Genomic DNA, 19,091 nt, shown 5'->3' with positions numbered 1-19,091 from the left:
GGCCCCCGCGCCGCTCCGCGGAGAGCCGCCCCGCCGCCGCCGCCGCGGGCAGGCGGGCCGCTCAGAGCCGCGCCGGCCCCCAGCGCCGCCGCCGCGCCGCGGAAGCGCTCCCGCGGCTGGTTTGGGGTTTGTTTCAGGGTATTTTTGGCTGCTTTTTTGATTTTTCTCTCTCTCTTTTTTGTCCCCTCCCCTTTTTTGGGGGGTCTTTTGTGGTTTTTTTGGTTGAGGTCGGGGACTGGGAGGCGGGGGGGGCTGTGCCGCCGCGCCTGGAAGTCTGTTCCCCCTTCTTCTCACCTCAGCCCCCAGACATTAATGGATGCGGGGCAGGAGGGAGCGCGCCTAGTACTGGGAGGAGAAGAGGGGAGGAGGCTGGCGAGGAGGGAGGGCAGAGGGGGCGGCTTGCTCGGCCTTAGGAAAGACGGTGAAAAGGCTGGGGCCGAGTCCCAGAGAGGGCGGCCTTCCTCCCCGCCTTATAACGAGGGGGCCATCACATGGCTCCCAGCGTCAGAGCGTGGTGGGGCGAGCGGCGGCCCCGGGCGGCGCCGTGTCTCCCTCCCCACCGCGGGGCGCCTCGCCATCCTCCCCCGCCCTCGCCCCGTCAGGAGGGACTCTGGGGGACCGCGGGGCGAGCGGGGCCGTCTTACGTGGAAAAGGGGGGAAATAAAGACAAACGCACACACACACCGCCGGTAAAGAAAACGGGAAAAATTAATAAACAAACAAACAAACGAACAAAAAACTCCAAGCAAACACCAACACCAAATGAGTCTGTCCCCAAGTTCTGGAGCATCTTCCTAGGAGCCGTTCGGAGGGTGCTGGGAGCTCTGCGTCTGCCTGGGCTGCTCCCAGGATCGGGGTCCCGTTTCCCGTGGGAAGGAGAAAAAGCGTCTTTTCGCCGAGATTCCGGCGCACCGCCGCTATTTCGTCGTCCGGCGCCCCGTGGCGCAGGGCGGCGTGGGCCCGGCCTGAGGCGGGGGCTGCAGGAAAGCCCGGCTGCCGGGGTGCCGGCGGGGACGGCCGGGGGGGACTTGGCGAGAAGCTGTTTTTTCTTTATCCTCAAAATCATGCCGCAGAGAGATATGGTGAGTTAATAAACTTCAGATTTCTGTCCGCGGGACGGTTTAGAGACACGTCCCCCTCACTTTCCTCTTCCCGCTCCACAGTTTAATTCATTTTAAAATGAAATCAAACATCTCTCGATGTCGCCCTCGCAAGCTCTCAAAGAACCCCGCTAATCTAATCGTTTACTTGTAAGGCTATTGTTTTTAACTGAGTGAAGCAGCTTCCTCCATTATGGGAAACACTAACAGAGAATTAGCGTTATCTCTTTCATATGCAAAGTAATACAATTCACTGGCCTTTAAAATGCCAATTCTGTTATGAATGTAAGAAGAGCATCCCCAAGAAAAGCGACACGAAGTACTGCTTCCTAACTAAATCGCAGTTTCAGGTGATACACCCGAGGAGAGCAGAAGAGCTGGGACCCCCTTTATGCGGGGGCTGCGGGTTTTGGTGAGGAACCAAACTTGTATACAAATGCAATTACCGTGGTCTTAAAAAGAAACTCTTCGAAAATTCGCATCGGTCCTAGTTCTGACAGGATAACCCACGATCAGGATCCGATTGATATGGGAGTTTGTAGGAGACCATGTCATGCTCAGGCAGAAATCGTCGTGAGAAGGACGGGCTGATGCCTAGCGTCCTTACTGCTGAAATCTCTCTTCTCAAACAACTCACACACATCGTTTTCTTGAAATGCATGTTCAGTATATTGTCCTAAGTCAGAGCTTCAAGCCATCTTGTTTCAAACTCAGTTCCACGGATTTACAACATAATCCTTTCTACTATTTCTAAATAATCCTATTTACATTTTGTTCGCTACTAAGGCGCCTGCAGGACAGTACTACCAAAAGTTACAACAGAAATAAATAAATAATAATAATAATTAAAAAAACCCAACTCTTACACCCAGTAACTGACTACTAATTTTTTTTTCCTGCAGAAAGATTGATAACGTCGCTCGAGATTTACAATTCCTAGGAAGTAAAAATGCCTATTTGAATTAGTTTTGAGTCCTAGGGCAAGTTACTAAAAGGAAAGCAGAAAGGACTTTTCCTCTCCGAGAGGTTTCTGCTTTTTACAAAGCTAGTATTTTTCCTTTTCACTCTCTTTTTGTTCCTTTTATCCTTGCTCTTCTTGTGGTACTTTCTGATGTGCATGAACGTTTAAAACCATCTTGCAACCAAAATTCACTTTATCAAATAGGAAGAACGGTGTGGTTTAATTTTTTTTGTGCAAAAACCCAAGAAAGCAGAACCAGAAGGCTGGATCTGTCCGCAATCTCCTGCTAACACCCAGTCGGGACGCACTGGTGTTTCAGTGAGAGTGTGATACCGGCGGCTCTTCGGCAGCACCGGGAGCACCCGGGAGCACCGCAGCCCCGGCGTACCGGGCGGGCCCCGGCTGGGGTGAGTGTCCTCCTGGACGTGCCCGGCCGCGGTGGCCTCGGAGGGATGGTGGCGGGGCGTTGAGGATCCCCCCCGGCAGACATGGTCAGTAATGTAAGCCCTTGTCCGTCTCGGAGCGGGGAATCGAGGGTCTTGCTTTCTGGGGGGCAGTTGAGCCAGCCCAGTGCGGACAATTAAGACCTGGCGTTACCGTAGCCCCTAGAGATCGCGACTTGTCTTTGCGCATCTTTCGCTTGCTCCCGTCCCAGCCCGGCAGGTGCCTTCTCAAAACGGCGTGAAAGAGAAAAAAGGAAGGCGAGGAGTGGCGGCACAAGGCATGAACGGCGTTTCCCCAGGTAGTACCCGCCGACCCCCGGGGCCGCGGGTCTTGCCCCGGCACTCTCCCGGGGCCGGTCCCGCTGCGCTTCCGGCGCTGCTCAGCGCGGGCGGGCGATGCCACCTACCGGCAGCACTGAGGACACCACCCACCGCGGGGACGGTCCGGCCGGCTCCGGCATGGCTGTGTGCAGAGGCAGAGAGCCCGGCGGGGCCCCTCGCCCAAAGCAGCACATCGCGAAGGAAGCCCATCCCGCACCCCCCACACTCCCGGACGGGACTTCGAGACGCTAAGGAAAAGCAGCGTTTTGAGGAGACCTGAGAAACTCCCATCCATGGGAAGGCTGGGACTTCCCTGACCACTTTCCCACCGCCGCCCCGGGGCTCTGCCGCCCTGCAGTCTTCCTCGCGGGAGCGCGGCTGCCGTCCTCATTTGCCACACACCCACCCGTGAAACGGCCACCACGGGCCCAGGACCTCAGGGGCTGCCTTCCATGGTTTCCTGTTGGTTGCGAATGATGTAACATAACGCGTATCTAAAACAAGAGGAGGACAGAAATGAGATGTGAAATACAGCTATGCAGGTGGGGTTTATTTGTTTATTGCTTAGGGTTATTAATATTAATTATAATAATATGTTACACATAAAATTCCTGCATGCATATATAGAACACCGCACACTTTATCAATGCAGTGCATGTACTGATCAAAGCATACAAGCAGTCCTGGTGACTCCTGCTCATCACCTAAGTCCATGGTACTCACAGCAACAAGGCTCAGATCTTGGTGTCCACAGCTCGACAGTGGACAGGAGCTTCTCCCCAAGCCGCAGCCTCAGATCCAAACCTGAGAAGGACTGGGTATTTCGGCAGCTTTCTGCAGCTGGAGCTGACAGGAAAGCCCCAGAAAGCCAGGGCATCCTGGCTCGGATGGTGGCTTCAGGGACACTGGGCAGAAGCCAGACTGGGTGGATCCACCACCATCTCCCTTTGATGGGTTCTGGGGGACAGTGTCCCTTGGGAGACCCACAGTGCCCCAGACCACACATCCTTCTGACAGCTGGGAGGTCTATGACTGAGCAGTGCACCCTGATAGATGAGCCTAAAGACCTTCCCTGCCCCTGAATTCAAAGTCAAAGAGCACTGCAGGCGCAGCTTAAGGCACTTTCCTGCAGCCACACTGGCACACTGGCTGAGGTGCTCTGGGTTTTCCAGGGCTGACCTTGACCATGCAGAAGGATTCCAGAGCCTTCTCCAGCTCCACACAGGTCAGTTGCCTGGGTGATCTTTTGAGTGTTTGAATAGATGCAGCCTGTGGAAAGTGCCACAGATCCTGGCCACCACCTACACATGCTGGAGCTGAAGAGCCTGCCCTGGACTTCCTGCACCTTGCAAGACTCCATCACCAAAGGCTGCACTTATTTTGTCGCACACCCAGACTTGAGTTTTACCTGCAGAACAGACTTTCTGTTAATTGAAATAAAACCATTTTACAAATACTTTACGTTTTCTGTCAATGTAGTTCATTTGGCCAAAGATTGGACTGGGTTATGAGCTGCTTGTGTCATGGAAGGAAAAAATCCTTCACCAATGTCCATGAAACTGGATGGTGGTGTCCCCTGCACAGGTAGCTGTCGCGTGCATCGTCCAGTATCACTGTGACCACCATTTTAGATGCACTTTTTTGTGAGTTTATCCCCCTGTTTCCTTGCTGTTTAGTTTTGGGATAAGATAACATTTGTCTTAACCTCCTGAAGAGGTTGGGATTATAAACAGGGTCTGTGTGACCAGGCCAAAAGGCAGCTCACTGGTGAGGGGTTGCAGCAGTCACCTGAAAAGCTGAAGGAGGCTGAAGGAAAATTCGAGGTTTCCTGCCATTTCCTGCCATGTCTACTGCTGAAATAGAGTTCCTCACTCTTGGAAATGACCTTTCCACCCCCTCTCACCCTTGAACTTAGTTTTTTTCTTATTTGGTTTGTTGTTGGTTTGTTTTTGTTGTTGTTGTTTTGGTTTGGTTTTTGTGTGTTGTTGTTGTTTGGTGGTGTTGTTTAGTTTTGTTTTGTTTATTTGTTTGTTTTCTTTCCCCCCTTCATTCTATAATTCTTGAAGGGCAAATACATTTGCCGTGACAGGTGAAATTAACTTATTTTAAGGCACTGTTCGGGCTTTAATTACTGTAAAATGCAATTAAGTGTTCTCAGGACCCTCCTGCATTTCTCATCTAACACAACACGAGGAGAGTTTATACCAGGTTAGACCAAGACCCACAGAGCGTTATAAGCTAACTTCAACATCTGCCAATACCAGATGTTTAAGGAAGAATGCAGGAACAGAACAAGTGTGTAAATTTCCTAGCTGAAAGAAATCTAGGTTTTGTTTTGTTTTGTGTTTTGTTTTAAGCCAGTGATAACATCTGAATTTAATAGCCTGTTATGTAATTTATTGTGTGAATTTGCCAAGTCACCTTTTGAAATCATGTACGTTTACACCAGTGAACATGTTCTGTGGTGAAATGCTCTGCAGCTCTAACCATGTGTAGTGTGAAGTGCCTCTTTTTGTTTACTTTAAGCCGGTCACCTGCTCATTTAATCCGATGCACTCTCATTTTTGTACTAGAAGAGGCAAACAACAACTGTTGCTAACCACCCTCTCCCTGCCGCTCCTGGCTCTGTAGATTTTATCATACTTTTTTTTCATTGGTCAGCTCTTTTTCAGGCTGAGGTGTTCGCTTCAGAATCACTGGATTAGCATGGAAGTAATTCTGTACCCGTGACAATCTTTGCCATTCTCTTCACCTTTTCATGTTCAGCTCAGGCTGACTACTGCAATAATGTTCCAGAACAGTCCGAAGTGCCTAAATTTGCTTTTATGGTTTTCTTTTCAACTTATTATTTCTACTTTTTTATGTTGGTGTCTATTCCCAATGCTAGTGGAGGGATATCTATTTTCAAAATGTAGCACTGGCCATCAAAGCTGATGTAGCAGGTTACTTGTCATATAAACAAATCATGTTTGTTTAGGTTACAATTGATTTCACGACTACGCTGACTATTGAAAACCTTTCTAACATTCTCCACATAAGCACCGAATTTTTCATTGTAGACAAGCTCTGGCAAATGAGGGGGAGATGCCATAACTCATGTCTCAGATATTTGAGATATTTTCCATTTAATTCTGTAGTGATGCAAGTAAGCCCCGAGGAAGTATGAACCCATTCGTAAGTGCAGTGAATATTGGCAGGTACGCTCTTCATTCACTTAGAAACCCTTGGCAATAAGCTGTACTGTGATCAAAGACAGAGAAGATTGTTTTTTCCATCAAAAATTTAGCGTGTGGTGCATTCCTGCCAGCGCTTGAGCAGAAATAACAGCTACCTGCTGCAGAAGGAGGAAGGCCCTTGCCCTGTTCTGCCTCCCCACCTCTGGCCACCTGTGCTTACCTCTTACCTCCTGCCGAGCACCTAGTGGGATCAGGAGGCCCAGAAAGCCAAAGGCAAAATCCAGAATAAATCACACCTTCACAGTTGTCAAGACATTAGTCCAAGGTGGTATTTTGACAGCTACACACCTAAAGAGGGGCAAATTTAGTCCTGATTCATCCTGGGCTGAATGTCTCATCCTTGGGTGGGACTATGCTGATTTTGGATCGTGACTTAACAGCATTCCTGCCTTTTAACTGATTGTCTTAGCAGGGGTCCAAAGATTTCTGTGATTTTAGCTTAAATGAGAAATTTCTCTTCTGTGTATAGGATGTCTACAGGATTCTGTGTGTAGGATGTCTACAGGAATAATCTGTTTGGTTGAGTCTCCTACGTTTGTGCTTTAATTTAAGGTACCATCTTTTCCACACACAGCCAGTGACAAATATGGTGACTTCTGACTTTCAGCTATTCTCTAGCAAGATCTTCATTGCTAAATAAGACTAGCACAAGAGCCTTTCTAGGCGAGGCTTTACCAGTCCAATTAACATGAACTCCCAAGTATTCGGCAAAGCCCGTTTGAACCATGTTCAGTGAAGGCAGGAGATTCTTCATGTAGCACAACTCCAGCTACTCTCTAGACAGCCTCTGCGGGATGTTATAAACAGAGAGAGGCATCCCACAGCTCATGAGAGGCTGTGATGTGGCTTCAAGCCCAGGTATTTTGCGTTGCTGAGTGTAAGAGTTTCAGGCATCGTAAGGAAAGGACCCTGTTTGCTGATGAGCACTCTCTCTTCCCTGACACGGAAGTCTATTATGGATTACTCCATACAACTCACTGGTATGTGGTACAACACTGTAATATATGAGATAAAAACAAGACTGCACTTAGGTTCAATGTTCCTGGGCTCCCATTCAATGCTTATATATTTAGTATCTCTTAAAAAGTTAACAATTCTTCAGTGAGTCTTGTGTCTGGACTTTTGGAGATAGTTTATTTTCCATTCGTGTCTATCACAACACGTTTGCTCCTGTATCCCATAATGTCACTACTTTCCTCTATTAAATCACTAACATATAAGCATATTATTCCAAATAACTTAGTGCTTTCCTCCTATGTCACACAGCAGCTACATTAGGAATGATAACATCATTATTTCCTGTGGTGCCCTGCTGATGTGCCATACACTTCTGCTTTCTTGACTGCTGAATACAGCACTCTTTTGAAAAAATGCTTCCTAATGATATTTTGAGTATCAGAGAGGTTTCCTTCACTGCCTGAAAACACATGTGTTCTTTGTGGTCACTGACAATCAGGACAAATATTACCTCACTTTAGACTGACCACTTATTTTTATGACCTGTGATTTGTTTCCTGAATAACCTAGTAACTTATATTCTACATATACTCTATTACAAGTTACACAGCACTGGCCGTTTTTTCAGGAGAGCTTTTCGACTGGAATTTGGACAGCAAGTTCTTCTTCATTTAAACATAATTTAGGAGACAATTTTCCCAAGTAAACAGTTTAGCGGTCTTTTTCCACCCCTACGATGCTTCTGAGCAGCTAATGAACTTTGCTTTAGCAATGTGTATTCTTTCATGATTTTGAGATCCTAACTGTAACCCTTTTTCAGAACTGAAAAGATGCTTACTGAGCTCAGGCTCCATTTCAGTGCAATACGCTTTGGCACTATTTCATTTCTCAACATAAGTTCTCCATCTACAACTAAATCCAGGCTTAGGTTTATGTTTCCCATTATACAAATACACAAAAAGGACTGAAAAAGCAAGCCAATACTATTTTAGCATTCTAAAATACTTTTTCTCTGGTGTAGAATGTGTTTTTTGAAGGTTTGCTGTTTGATCCAGGAAATGTAACCAAACCTTAGAGAGTCCCTTAAACTGCAGCTCTTGAACTGCTTCAGTTGATTCCTGATACCACTCAGTGATATAGTTTTCAGCATTATTTGTCTCTGAAATCTCACTTGAGGAAATATGAGATCATACCTCCAGCCTAGTTAATCCTAGGCTGACACCTGGGATGCACTTCCTACAGCTTCTGTCTTGGAATAAACTTTCTGTGACTCATTTTCACTTCAGTATTTCATCCTATTAAAATATTTTGAATGTTTGTAATTATCAGTTGTACTAGCAATTCTGAAATCTTTCTTATATATTGATGGTAGACTACAATAAATGTGAAGCTGAAGTATTTATTGTTTTTACCTTCAATAGTCTGCAGTGATTCAGTTTGGTTGGTTTGTTTTGTTTGTTTTCACCTTGGCTCTATTCTCTTTTGCTGTAGGTACACTGCCAATTTCATCTTGCAATAAATTTATAAGCTTCCTTTTTAGTTCAGAACAAACTCTGTCCTCCCCAGATTCCCTCTTCCTCCAAATCCATTTTGTTCCTTCTGAGTTTGATATGCGTTTGCTAGTTTAGACACGGTAACATGGGCTTCTTCCCACCTCACTCTTTTCTGAGCAAACTGATTCATTGTTCCAATTTTACAGATATACTGGACCAAATTTCTGCAGGTCCCGCCACCATCCTTTATATATGTTTGATCATCCTCTAATTTTTGGCTGTGATGTTAATTTGTTAGCTGTTCTTCAGCAGCACCTTTTGAATCATCACATCCCTGAGACCTTCTATCATCACCAGTTGAGTAGTTTCAGGTTTATCATTTATTCCCAATCATTACAAAAGTCCCAGTTTCAAGTGATCAAAATCTTCCGTACATAATGACTTTCAACTCCAGTGTAGTGGAGAGGTATCATAAGAGCCAATAACATTTACACACACATGGAAAGGAATACCTTGCAAAAGCCTTGCCTAACATGGGAACCTTAAGCTTAGTCAAGAAAGAATAATAAATTAATTATTAACATAGTCTTACAGAAACAAGAACAAAGGGAACAGTTTATTGCGGATATTCCAGAGAAGAACTGGTTTAAAAGGCACTAAAATACAGGATGAGATAACAAGGCCAGTACTATTTGTACTTATGCCAGGAGGCCCATTGGGTTCAGGTGTGGTGACGGTGGGGGCAGGACCATGGCACAACACAGCTCCTCTTCCCTTGCGTCCCTCAGCCAGCATGTTTATGTAGCATTGACGGGAACATGAGGCTTCTTTCCCCATAAATCTCCTCCTCCACCCTGCTTTGCAACACTGGCCCAAACTCTGCAAACACTGCTTAGCTTTAACATTCATTGGAGATGGACTAACAAGTTCCCGACAAACGTTGAGACTAGAGTCACCGAATTCCTCAGTGAGGGCAAAACAAAACACTCCGCTAACCTGCGGAGGACCAAAACGGTGGGCTGTGAATGACCCCTGCCCTGAGGAACAGGATTTACAAACACTCAAATGCAGCAGCAACTGCTTGACTTAGGGCCTTGAAGATGTGTCATTCGTTCTCAGAACGGGAAAACCACGGGCGTGGGGAAGAGGTTTGGGTTGCACGAGTAACGCGCTCCCTGGGAAGAAGAAAACTAAATAGGTAATGCCAGGTCGCGGACGAATTGGCTCGTGACAGGCAGCGCCTCGGCGGCGCAGAGCGGACCCTAACAGGGCACGGCCTGGCACAGCCCCGAGCACCTCCCCAGCCCCGGCCCGGTGCAGCCGCAGGCAGGCCCGGCCCGGCCCCCGCCGCCAACACCAACCGGCGCGGCGGCCCCGCCCCTCTGCGCGTGAGGCCCCGCCCCGCCGCCGCAGAAGGGGCGCCCCCTGCCGGCCCGCGCGGCCGCGCATGCGCCGCGGGGCGCGCGGGCCCTTTCTTCCGGCCGCCATCTCGTTGTCGCCCGCGTGCTCCGCCTGGTGCAGCGCCCCGCCTGCGGTCCCGGCCTTTCCCCCGGCCTTTCCCCCGCTCCGGCACCGCCGCCACAGCGCCGAGAAGGTACGAGCGGGACGGTGGGAGGAAGGTGGTTTTGCGGCTGGGGATTGCGGGTCAGCGGGTGGGGGCAGGAGAGGCGGTGGCGGGCTGGGCCTGAGCCGCACCTCAGCGCCGCTGCCCTGGAGCAGAGCCCCGTCCGGCCCGGTGCCGGGCTGGGGATGTTTCTGATGGGGACCGGGATGGGATGAGGGTTCGCTGTGGATCCGCCTGGCCCCTCTTCCTGCTGCCGGGCCAGCCGCTGCCTGATCCGCCTTCCACGGGCGCTCTTATTGCTTCCGCAGATGAAAGAAACGATAATGAACCAGGAGAAGCTCGCCAAGCTGCAGGCCCAAGTTCGCATCGGGGGCAAGGTAGGAACCGCATCCCCAGCGTGTCCCTGCCGGCACACCAGGCCGAGCACCAGCGGCCCCGCAGACCGGAGCGGGGAGCAGTCCCACGTTGTGGAAGCTGAGCTGCTGCAGGGACCTCTAGAGTCAGCCCGGTAGAAGCCATGTGTAGTGGTTCACCCTCCAGCCTTTTCTGTTCGGGTTTTTGGTTACGTATTACAGTAGTCTTGCAGCCTGTGTTCTTGTATGAACTGTCTTATAAGGCACGTAGGATTGGCATGAGTAAACCTTCCAGCAACTGAGCTCGCGTGTAGTTTTCATAGCAGATTGTAGGTGGTTACATTACAGACTCTTATCACAAATCTTTAAGGTGTCTATGGCTGGCTTTTTGCCTTTTAGGATAAAGCTGGAAAATCTGTACTTTTCATACGCTTGTAGAGTAGCATGCTTGGAAGGCTCTTATATTTTATTATGGCATCTGAACATATGTAGTTGTGTGATTAGTGAAAATTTAGAAAGTACGTTGAGTATAGTCATATGCTGATAAACATTTTAATTACAGTGTTGATTTTAAGGCAAGAATTAGTTATTTTGCATGCCTGAGGAAATATACACGATATTCTAGAATACAAACTGTTCAACAAAACTCTTCCTGACAGAGTTCCCAGAAGCTTTCATTTCTGTGTTGAATCATTTTTTGCCTTTAGCTGGAGATTTAGACAGCCTTAAGTCAGGGTTAACATAGTAATTAATTGACTTAGTGATTTTGTGTATTTTTTTTGTATGGGTTACTATTTAAGCAGAGAATTGCTATATTATATTGATGATAGTCTTTGTGTTATTAGCGTGTGTGTATTGACTATGGAGGCTTTTAATGTTTGTCACGTAAGAACATACATTCAGACTACAGCTCTGACAGCTCTCTTGTCAATATGGGCTTTTTAGAGACATAAAACAAAGCTTAGAATATGCTCATGATACTGTCGTTCAGTTTTAAAATTGGCCTGTGAAATACTTTGAATGTGTGAACTTGTCTTTTAAAATTTGTTTTACAAGTGGAAATTATTACTGTGATTCTTCGTGGTGTTGTCACCTTGTAAGTTGAGATGGGTGTGGAGGAAGGAAAGAGGGGAGAGTCACTTCTTGTGAAAAAAGTTGCACGTGTCCTCTGTTGGAAGGTTTAAATGATGTTGCAAGGCTGCAGATCTTACAAATAAGCTAAATACTATGTTTAAGTCGAGGGCTATTGTAGTACTTTGTTATGTGAAATTTGAGATTTTTGTGTAGAATATTGCTACAGCTATATGTCATGGCTCTTCTTCCAAACCTATCTAGAGGAGTGGCAGATGAGTCTGAAGTATTCCATTGTTGGCCTGCTGTACCCACTCCCCTTTAATATAGAGGTAGGAGGGTGTGAACAGCATGTTTAAGCATGATTAGGGTAGAATTTGCTTAGTAAAAACCTTCAATCTTTAGAAGCTGAAATCTGCAGAGGTGAAAGCAGCAGCTCTTCATTTAAATTAGATTGTTTGAGGTTTGATATCTATGTTCAATACGGATAAAAAGGAGGTACATGTTCCTTACATAGCTTTTGATTCAATACTTCATTTTTTGAAATTAACTGAGCAGTTTTTTGTCCAGAAAGACTTAATGTATGTCTTATGTAGCTCTATTCCTGGGTAGTTAAGGGACTAAAATAAAGCTGTTTCTATTAGGTTAGTAATTTTCACATTACTGTGTGTGCAAACCTGACAGTAGCAGGGAAAAGATATCAAGCTTTCTAAACAAACTACTAAACTTCTGAGCTGTAGTCTTCCAAGCATTAGTTTCATGTGAATTAGTCATTAACATTCCTCATTGCTTGTAACTGGATTATGTTAGAGCTGTTAGTGTCCAGTTGGTTTTCTAACTTCTGCCAGTTACCTCAAAAGGTATTGCAGCCATTTATACAACTGTGCAGCAGCACATTCTCTTATTGCTAGCATGTGGCAGATGAGCAACTGGAGTAGGACTTAGATTAATAGTTATAGTGTGTCTGAAAGGAGCTTAGTTTCACCTGTTCCTGGATGTTTTATGTCTGATATTACTGAAGCATTCTGATTGTGAAGGAAATATAGAATGACACTTTCTGCTTTTTCATAGGTGTAGATATATTCTAATATGGGACAGTTATTTCCCTGGAAAAATGTAGAGCTCTTTGTCTGTAGGGGACCTTAACCTTTGCTTGTTTTGCTTTCTAAACAAGGGTAGTCTGGAATACTATGTAGAAATATTTTTTAAAAACCTGCTTATAACATATTTGAAAGACACTTATTTTCCCCAAATGTGCATGTGTAATTCAGTCAGATGGGAGATGTCTGTTTGGAATAAAAGTTGAGTATTTTGAGTTTTCTCACGTTCATTTGTTAATGATGCATGCATAACTTATGGCCTCTGACTACTATAAAAATTTCGCTACAATTTAAGAAAGGTGATCTAAGGAAAAATCCATAAACTTCAGAAATTATCTAAAACTGTGCTCATTCTTCAGTTTTATGGTTATGATAACAGATAAGGTTAAGCTTGCGGTTTTTATTTTCTAAGATGCTGCAGAATCCCTATGAGAATTGTGGAATAAACATTCCCTGCTGCATTGCTTCCTAAAACCTCACGCTTTTCTGCAAAGCTTGGTTTATAGCAAGGGAAGGACTGCTGCAGTGCAGTTGCAGGGGTGGGGTGGTGTGCGCTGTAGCAAAGAAGCAAGACTTTGTATGTTAAGTTAATATGTAGATGGCTGCAGAGTAGTTATACGGCTCTGAGGATTAGAGTTTGTGAAGAACAACTTAAGTATTAATTTGTAGCTTTTTTGTTTTGTTTTTGGAAAGGGTACTGCCCGCAGAAAGAAGAAGGTTGTCCACAGAACAGCTACAGCAGATGACAAGAAACTTCAGTTTTCTTTGAAGAAACTGGGAGTCAACAATATTTCTGGAATTGAAGAGGTAATTGCTTAAAAGGAGAAAATACTTTTTTATGTAGAAATATAAAATGTATCAGAATCAGTTTCCTGGTACGTAACTTATTAAACTTGTCTGTAAATTATCAGTAGGTCTTTGTTGAGGTTTAGGAGCTGCATTTTCCTGTTAAATTGAAAAATCTTGTTATACTGGTTCAAATACTGGATTTTTTTTCTTGCAGGTAAACATGTTTACCAACCAAGGAACAGTCATTCACTTCAATAACCCCAAAGTTCAGGCATCTCTGGCTGCTAACACTTTCACTATCACCGGCCACGCTGAGACAAAGCAGCTGACAGAAATGCTTCCTAGCATCTTAAACCAGCTTGGAGCTGACAGTCTGACCAGCCTGAGGAGATTGGCAGAAGCCCTACCCAAGCAACGTAAGTTGAAACTTGAATGCATTTCATGCTGGCAGCTGACATGTGGCTTATTTGTGTAGCAGCGGTGAAATTCATTGCTCTCTCGCTGTCTACAAGCATATTATAAAATGCCTATAAAGAAATGGGACTCTCGGATGTTATTTATAGCTCAAATCCAACAAAGAGTAAAACCAAATAGAGCAGGGGCACCTGTCAGCATATCTTGCAGCCAGTCTAGCACTGGAAAGCTATAGCCAGGCTTGATTTCATGGTAGTTTACTTCTTGGTGTGGCTACCATATTTTGACATACCTCATTCATTAACACTAGGTATAAGAGTTAGGTTTTAAGAAAATACATACTCTGAGTTTATCTGTTTTGACACTTTGAATGGAAACACAAGTAATGGAGAGAGTTACTTCAGACATCTTGCAACTGCTTTGCTGCCTCACAGGTGTGATGAAGGTGTTTATTCCATGGACTTTTTGATAGCTAGGAGTAAATTACGAAGTATTTGTAAGGGAGTATGTTAACAGTTCTCTGTGTGTAGAAGAGTGTAGAGAACAGGACTATCAGGAACATTGTTAGATAAACCAAATTCTAATTCCATCTTTAAATTAGTAAAAGAACGTGGCCATATGTTCTTCCCAAAACTGTGTGGGAAAAGTGGAGAAGGGACCAAAGTGTGTAGTGTTTGGAAAAACTGCTGCTGCTAAAGGGTGAGAATTTGGAGTGAAACACAGGCTTGTTGATGCTGGGAAAACTCCTTGTGTCGTGCATGTACTGTCTTCCTAATTTTATGAAATATCTGAATCACAGAATGTTAGGGATTGGAAGGGACCTTGAAAGATCATCTAGTCCAATCCTCCTGCCGAAGCAGGAGCACCTAGATGAGGTTACACAGGAAGGCATCCAGGCAGGTCTTGAATGGCTCCAGAGTAGGAGACTCCACAACCTCCCTGGACAGCCTGTTCCAGTGTTCTGTCACCCTCACCGAGAAGTAGTTTCTTCTCAAATTTAAGTGGAACCTCTTGTGTTCCAGTTTGTACCCATTGTCCCTTGTCTTATCGTTGGTTGTCACAGAGAAGAGCCTGGCTCCATCCTTGTGACATTCAGCTTTTATATATCTGTAAACATTAATGAGGTCACCCCTCAGCCTCCTCCAAACCAAAGAGACCCAGCCCCCTCAGGCTTTCCTCATAAGGGAGATGCTCCACTCCCTTTATCATCTTTGTTGCCCTACACTGGACTCTCTTTCAAGTCCATTCCTTCTGAGGTATGGAATATCCTGAGCACGTAGTGTATCATTGTGTCCAGTTTGTGGTAGTTCTTAGCTTCATTCTTACATTTTTTTCTTCTTGTACTTGCTGCCAACAAGACACGCTGTATTTCCATTCCTCAAGTTGATGATACTTCCCTCCTGTCAACTGCCCACTGAAAAAGTCCTGCTAGAAGTAGTCTTCAGGAGGTGGAGTAAACTGCTTCTTTCTCCATGGAGCTCAATCTTCCTAAAGCTACCAGTGTGGCTCCATTGTAGCAGTAGGTCTTGAAAGAAAAAGCAGCTTCAAGGATTTAAAATGATTCCCTAAGATCTCTCTTCTCATAACAAAGTGAGTGTTTTCTGGATAAGCTCAATTGTACAGTTTTAATATTAGGGATGATTGTTTTAAAGTGCTTGCTTTGTATGACCTAGCAGATGGCTATTCCTTTCCACTTTAGGTGGATGCCAGAGTAGTTACACTAAACTTTCCATTCAGCATTGTCTTGCTAGATTTGGAAGGCTGACATCAAAAAGTAAATGGTCTGTCATTATTGTATTTACAGGTGCTGAAGTAAACTTAGTCTGGTCTTGGGGATGAGAGAGAATGCATATAATTTAGGAGGAAATAACATGGTTTGCTTTTGAAATGTTGCATTTGACACTGAGATGTTCTTCAGTTGTAACTGCTTTCTGCTGTTAAAAAACAAAGTAGAGTTAGAAGTGACTTTGTCCCAAGCCCTTACTGACCAAAGTTCATGCATTCATCAGGGTACCGGTCAAGTAGAAACCCGTCTGTCCTCATGCTTTTCTTGAAAACTGAGGAGGATTAATTAGGATAAAACTGAGGTTATACAGAGTATGAGACAGCTTACCCTTGTAGTACAGCTAAGAATAGCAGTAAAAGTAGTGGCACAGGCACCCAGGGACCTGAGATAGCTATTCTTAGCATTATACTGCTGCAGTTTTGGAGGTGCTCATTGGTCTGCCACAGCGGACATGGTTAAGTCTCACTAGCTCTGGAAATACAATAGGAATGGTTAGGAAACTACTCAGTCAGCAGATATATGGACCAGAACATGTAGTTACCTAAATCACCTAAGTATAAAATTGTGCATCCAGTTTCATATTCCTCTGACTTTGCCAGGGAACAATCATATTTTTAAGCACCTCTGGTCGTGTGTGTAATTGTGAAGCTGCAGGCCTAAGATCATAAGATCCTTTCTTTTCCTTAAGACTTGTTGCAAGGCACTCAGTATACTTAGGTACAAGGTAGTGACCAGTGAACTGTAGGCAGTGACCAGTAAACATCTCATCTTCACATTTCCCCACTGGGCTGTTTGAGTGTTAGCAGCAACAAAAGTTAGTTGAAGATTTTTGTTCAACAGGGAAACTGGATAAAGCATTGCAGTTTAGCTCAGACTCTTTAATAATATTTTCAAAAAAACACAAAGCAAAACAACTAGTCAAGATACCTATGGTGAGCTTGACTGATGCTCTTGAACTACTTGCTCTTGCAGCTGTGGATGGAAAAGCACCACTTGCTACTGGTGAAGATGATGATGATGAAGTTCCAGGTAAGAACAAACATGCAATGGAGTAAAAGTGAATTTTCCTCATAGATAACCTGTAGCATATGATTGGGCCAAGGGTGATAAGAGTATTGACTAGTCCCTTGCTGTCACAGAGTTTCTGTGGGCAGGTTATTTCATGGTGTTGAGACACTGTGAGAGACTGAGATGGACTGTTCATTTGAGCGAGCATTTTTTTCCTGTGTAGAAGTAATAGCTATGGCTAAGATAATTATTTAATATTCAATAAGAAGGGTGGGAATAAACTACCTTTTCAGTATAATTTTGCCCAGTTGTGCTGTAGTGAAGTTAAATGCTTTTAGAATTGTGCTTTATAATGAACTATCTAAAACTTACTTGATTTAACAAGAAGAATGAACTGTGAAGCTCTAAAAAGTTACTTGGTCTGTATTTTAGAAGCTGAAATCTTTATGTTGTAGCACTTGATATGAAGTACAACTTTGGGGGAAAAAAAAAGCCAGAATGTTTGTTGAACTTTAATTTCAATATTCTTCTTTTTCTAGATCTGGTTGAAAACTTCGATGAAGCTTCAAAGAATGAGGCAAACTGAACTAAGTGTCACTTTCTGAATAAAGTTAAAACTTGAAAAAGCTATATGGAGCTGCTACTTTATATTGTGACTGCTTTTATCTTATTTTCTGATGAGATCTCAAGATCTGTAATATTTGGAAACTCCTTGAACCTGCAGCTCTTTAACTACTGCTTGTACACAATATTATTTTTGTGGCCTAATTGAACAAATGTGTGCTTTAAAATAAGTCAGATTGCTAATGAATTTCTGCCTAGACACAATTTTTGAGTAACTTGTATACAAGCAAAACTCTATCTTTAATGAACTTTGGCATACAATAAAAATATAAAATAAAGTTTCTGGTGTGGCTTCTTGCCAGAAGACCATAAGTATTAAACATAAATATTAGACAATGATAGAAGGTCATGCTTTTCTGCAGAGCATCTTCCTTTTTCTGTGTTAGAAAACTGGTTTTAAATTTTTTTTTCTGTGCATAATGTTGCATTTTAGACTTACTGGGTGAATTCCCAGTGTTTGTAGATCAGAGCTACTTATGCTCTAAATCTCTTTATAATCTACTGAATTAAAGAGGTAGATCTGTATTCTATAAACAATTATTTGTGGTGTAACATGACATAAAAAGTGCAGGTTGAGAGAGAACTTGGCAAAAACTCTGGCAAGCTGTTGACATCTTGGGGGAACTACATAGTAATGTTAAATTTTTATTTTCAGGAGTGTTTAATAGGTATTTCTAGGGTGTAAGTATTTAATTAATCAAATAATATTTTCCCAGTATTCTAATTTTACTTATCTGAAAATGTCAGTTGTGGGAGGGAATGAAGTATAGGAATGGGAAAAAGCCTTAATAGAATTGATCATGGCTCTTAATTAAGTCTGTATTTAGCAGCTCCAGATCTGTTAACCAGTAATCATATTTGGATGTTTCAGGAATATGTTCTTTCTATTGCTTTTGTGTGTTTCAGAGGAGAGGAGAACTTGTTTGTTGGACACAAGGAATACTTTTTAAATGTCGGTCTGACATTTGCCTAGCTGGAGCTTCCAGGCATGAGAGCTAAATTTCATGTTTGGTAGTCTTTGATGTCAATGGTAGATCACTTCCCGTAACAAGCTGAGCTAGGATAGAAGAGCGCTCAACTAGCAGCCTTCTAAGGTTGTCTCTAGAGCAAGTACTTCTGGAAGTGGAAATGTGTCCTGACTTGTGCAGCATAAAATTCAGGGTAAAACTTGGCTATACCTGTTGCAAACTTGTGCCTGGGAAGAGGTGGGGCTGTGTCTGACTTGCCAAGCATGTTTTTCATGGTGTAAGTCATTGCTGTTGGGAAAGAGTGGAGGAATTAATTGTTCAACCCTTGCAACTCCTGTGGTTTGAGATAGAACAGGAGTCTTACATGAGCATGTCATGGCTGAAGTCAGGTGCAAGAACTTACAGTAACAATTTCAGTTTACTTGTCTCAGTTTGCAAGTATTTTATCAGTAAATGACACTTTCAACATTGAATTAATTCAAATAAATAAAGTGCACTTACTGAATTGTGGCAATCATGTAGAAAAACTAAATTATGCAAATTTGAGTTTTGAAATGAGGATGGTGACTTCAAGCTAGTTGACCTGTAAGCAGTGAAAACTGAATTCTGCCAAGTTGTTTACCATGCTTCTTGTGACCTGTCAAGTCAATAAATCTGTGCTGATTTTTTTTTTTTGAGAAATCAATAAATGTACTGCCCATTCTGTGACTCTTAAGTCCTCAGAAATACATCCTTTAACCCACTGGAGGTAGCCCTTGCTTATGAGATGTTTCATACTGGTTTCTGCCTTATGAAGTGACATAGTGTCTTGCTTAAGTGATTTAGACAGTGTTAGCCTTTTCCCTACTGACAGACATACCTGGTGCTTAAAAAAAATAAGATGCTTGGTAAAACAGTATCTTT

General features: G+C 44.0%; 1 protein-coding gene across 1 annotated transcript; it reads left to right on the top strand.

Moving 5' to 3' along the window:
* The first annotated feature begins 9,940 nt into the window (after positions 1 to 9,940).
* On the top strand, positions 9,941 to 17,498 carry BTF3 (basic transcription factor 3). Its single transcript, XM_065861704.2, has 6 exons — positions 9,941 to 10,105; positions 10,384 to 10,452; positions 13,293 to 13,406; positions 13,603 to 13,804; positions 16,561 to 16,617; positions 17,136 to 17,498. Exons 1-6 carry the CDS (start codon positions 9,959 to 9,961, stop codon positions 17,180 to 17,182), a joined length of 636 nt encoding a protein of 211 aa, XP_065717776.1. The 5' UTR covers positions 9,941 to 9,958; the 3' UTR covers positions 17,183 to 17,498.
* Positions 17,499 to 19,091: the final 1,593 nt, after the last annotated feature.

The sequence above is a fragment of the Patagioenas fasciata genome, chromosome Z (assembly GCF_037038585.1).
Source record: "Patagioenas fasciata isolate bPatFas1 chromosome Z, bPatFas1.hap1, whole genome shotgun sequence".
Lineage (NCBI taxonomy): Eukaryota > Metazoa > Chordata > Aves > Columbiformes > Columbidae > Patagioenas > Patagioenas fasciata.
Note: the sequence above shows the minus strand (reverse complement) of the source record. Positions and strands in the feature narration are given on the sequence as shown.

Excerpts from the sequence above, each read along its gene's own strand:
- BTF3 (XM_065861704.2), top strand. The coding sequence starts at position 9,959 with ATGCGCCGCGGGGCGCGCGGGCCCTTTCTTCCGGCCGCCATCTCGTTG. Across the intron at positions 10,106-10,383 it reads GCCGCCACAGCGCCGAGAAG|ATGAAAGAAACGATAATGAA; the intron begins GTACGAGCGGGA and ends TTGCTTCCGCAG. Across the intron at positions 16,618-17,135 it reads TGATGATGATGAAGTTCCAG|ATCTGGTTGAAAACTTCGAT; the intron begins GTAAGAACAAAC and ends TTCTTTTTCTAG.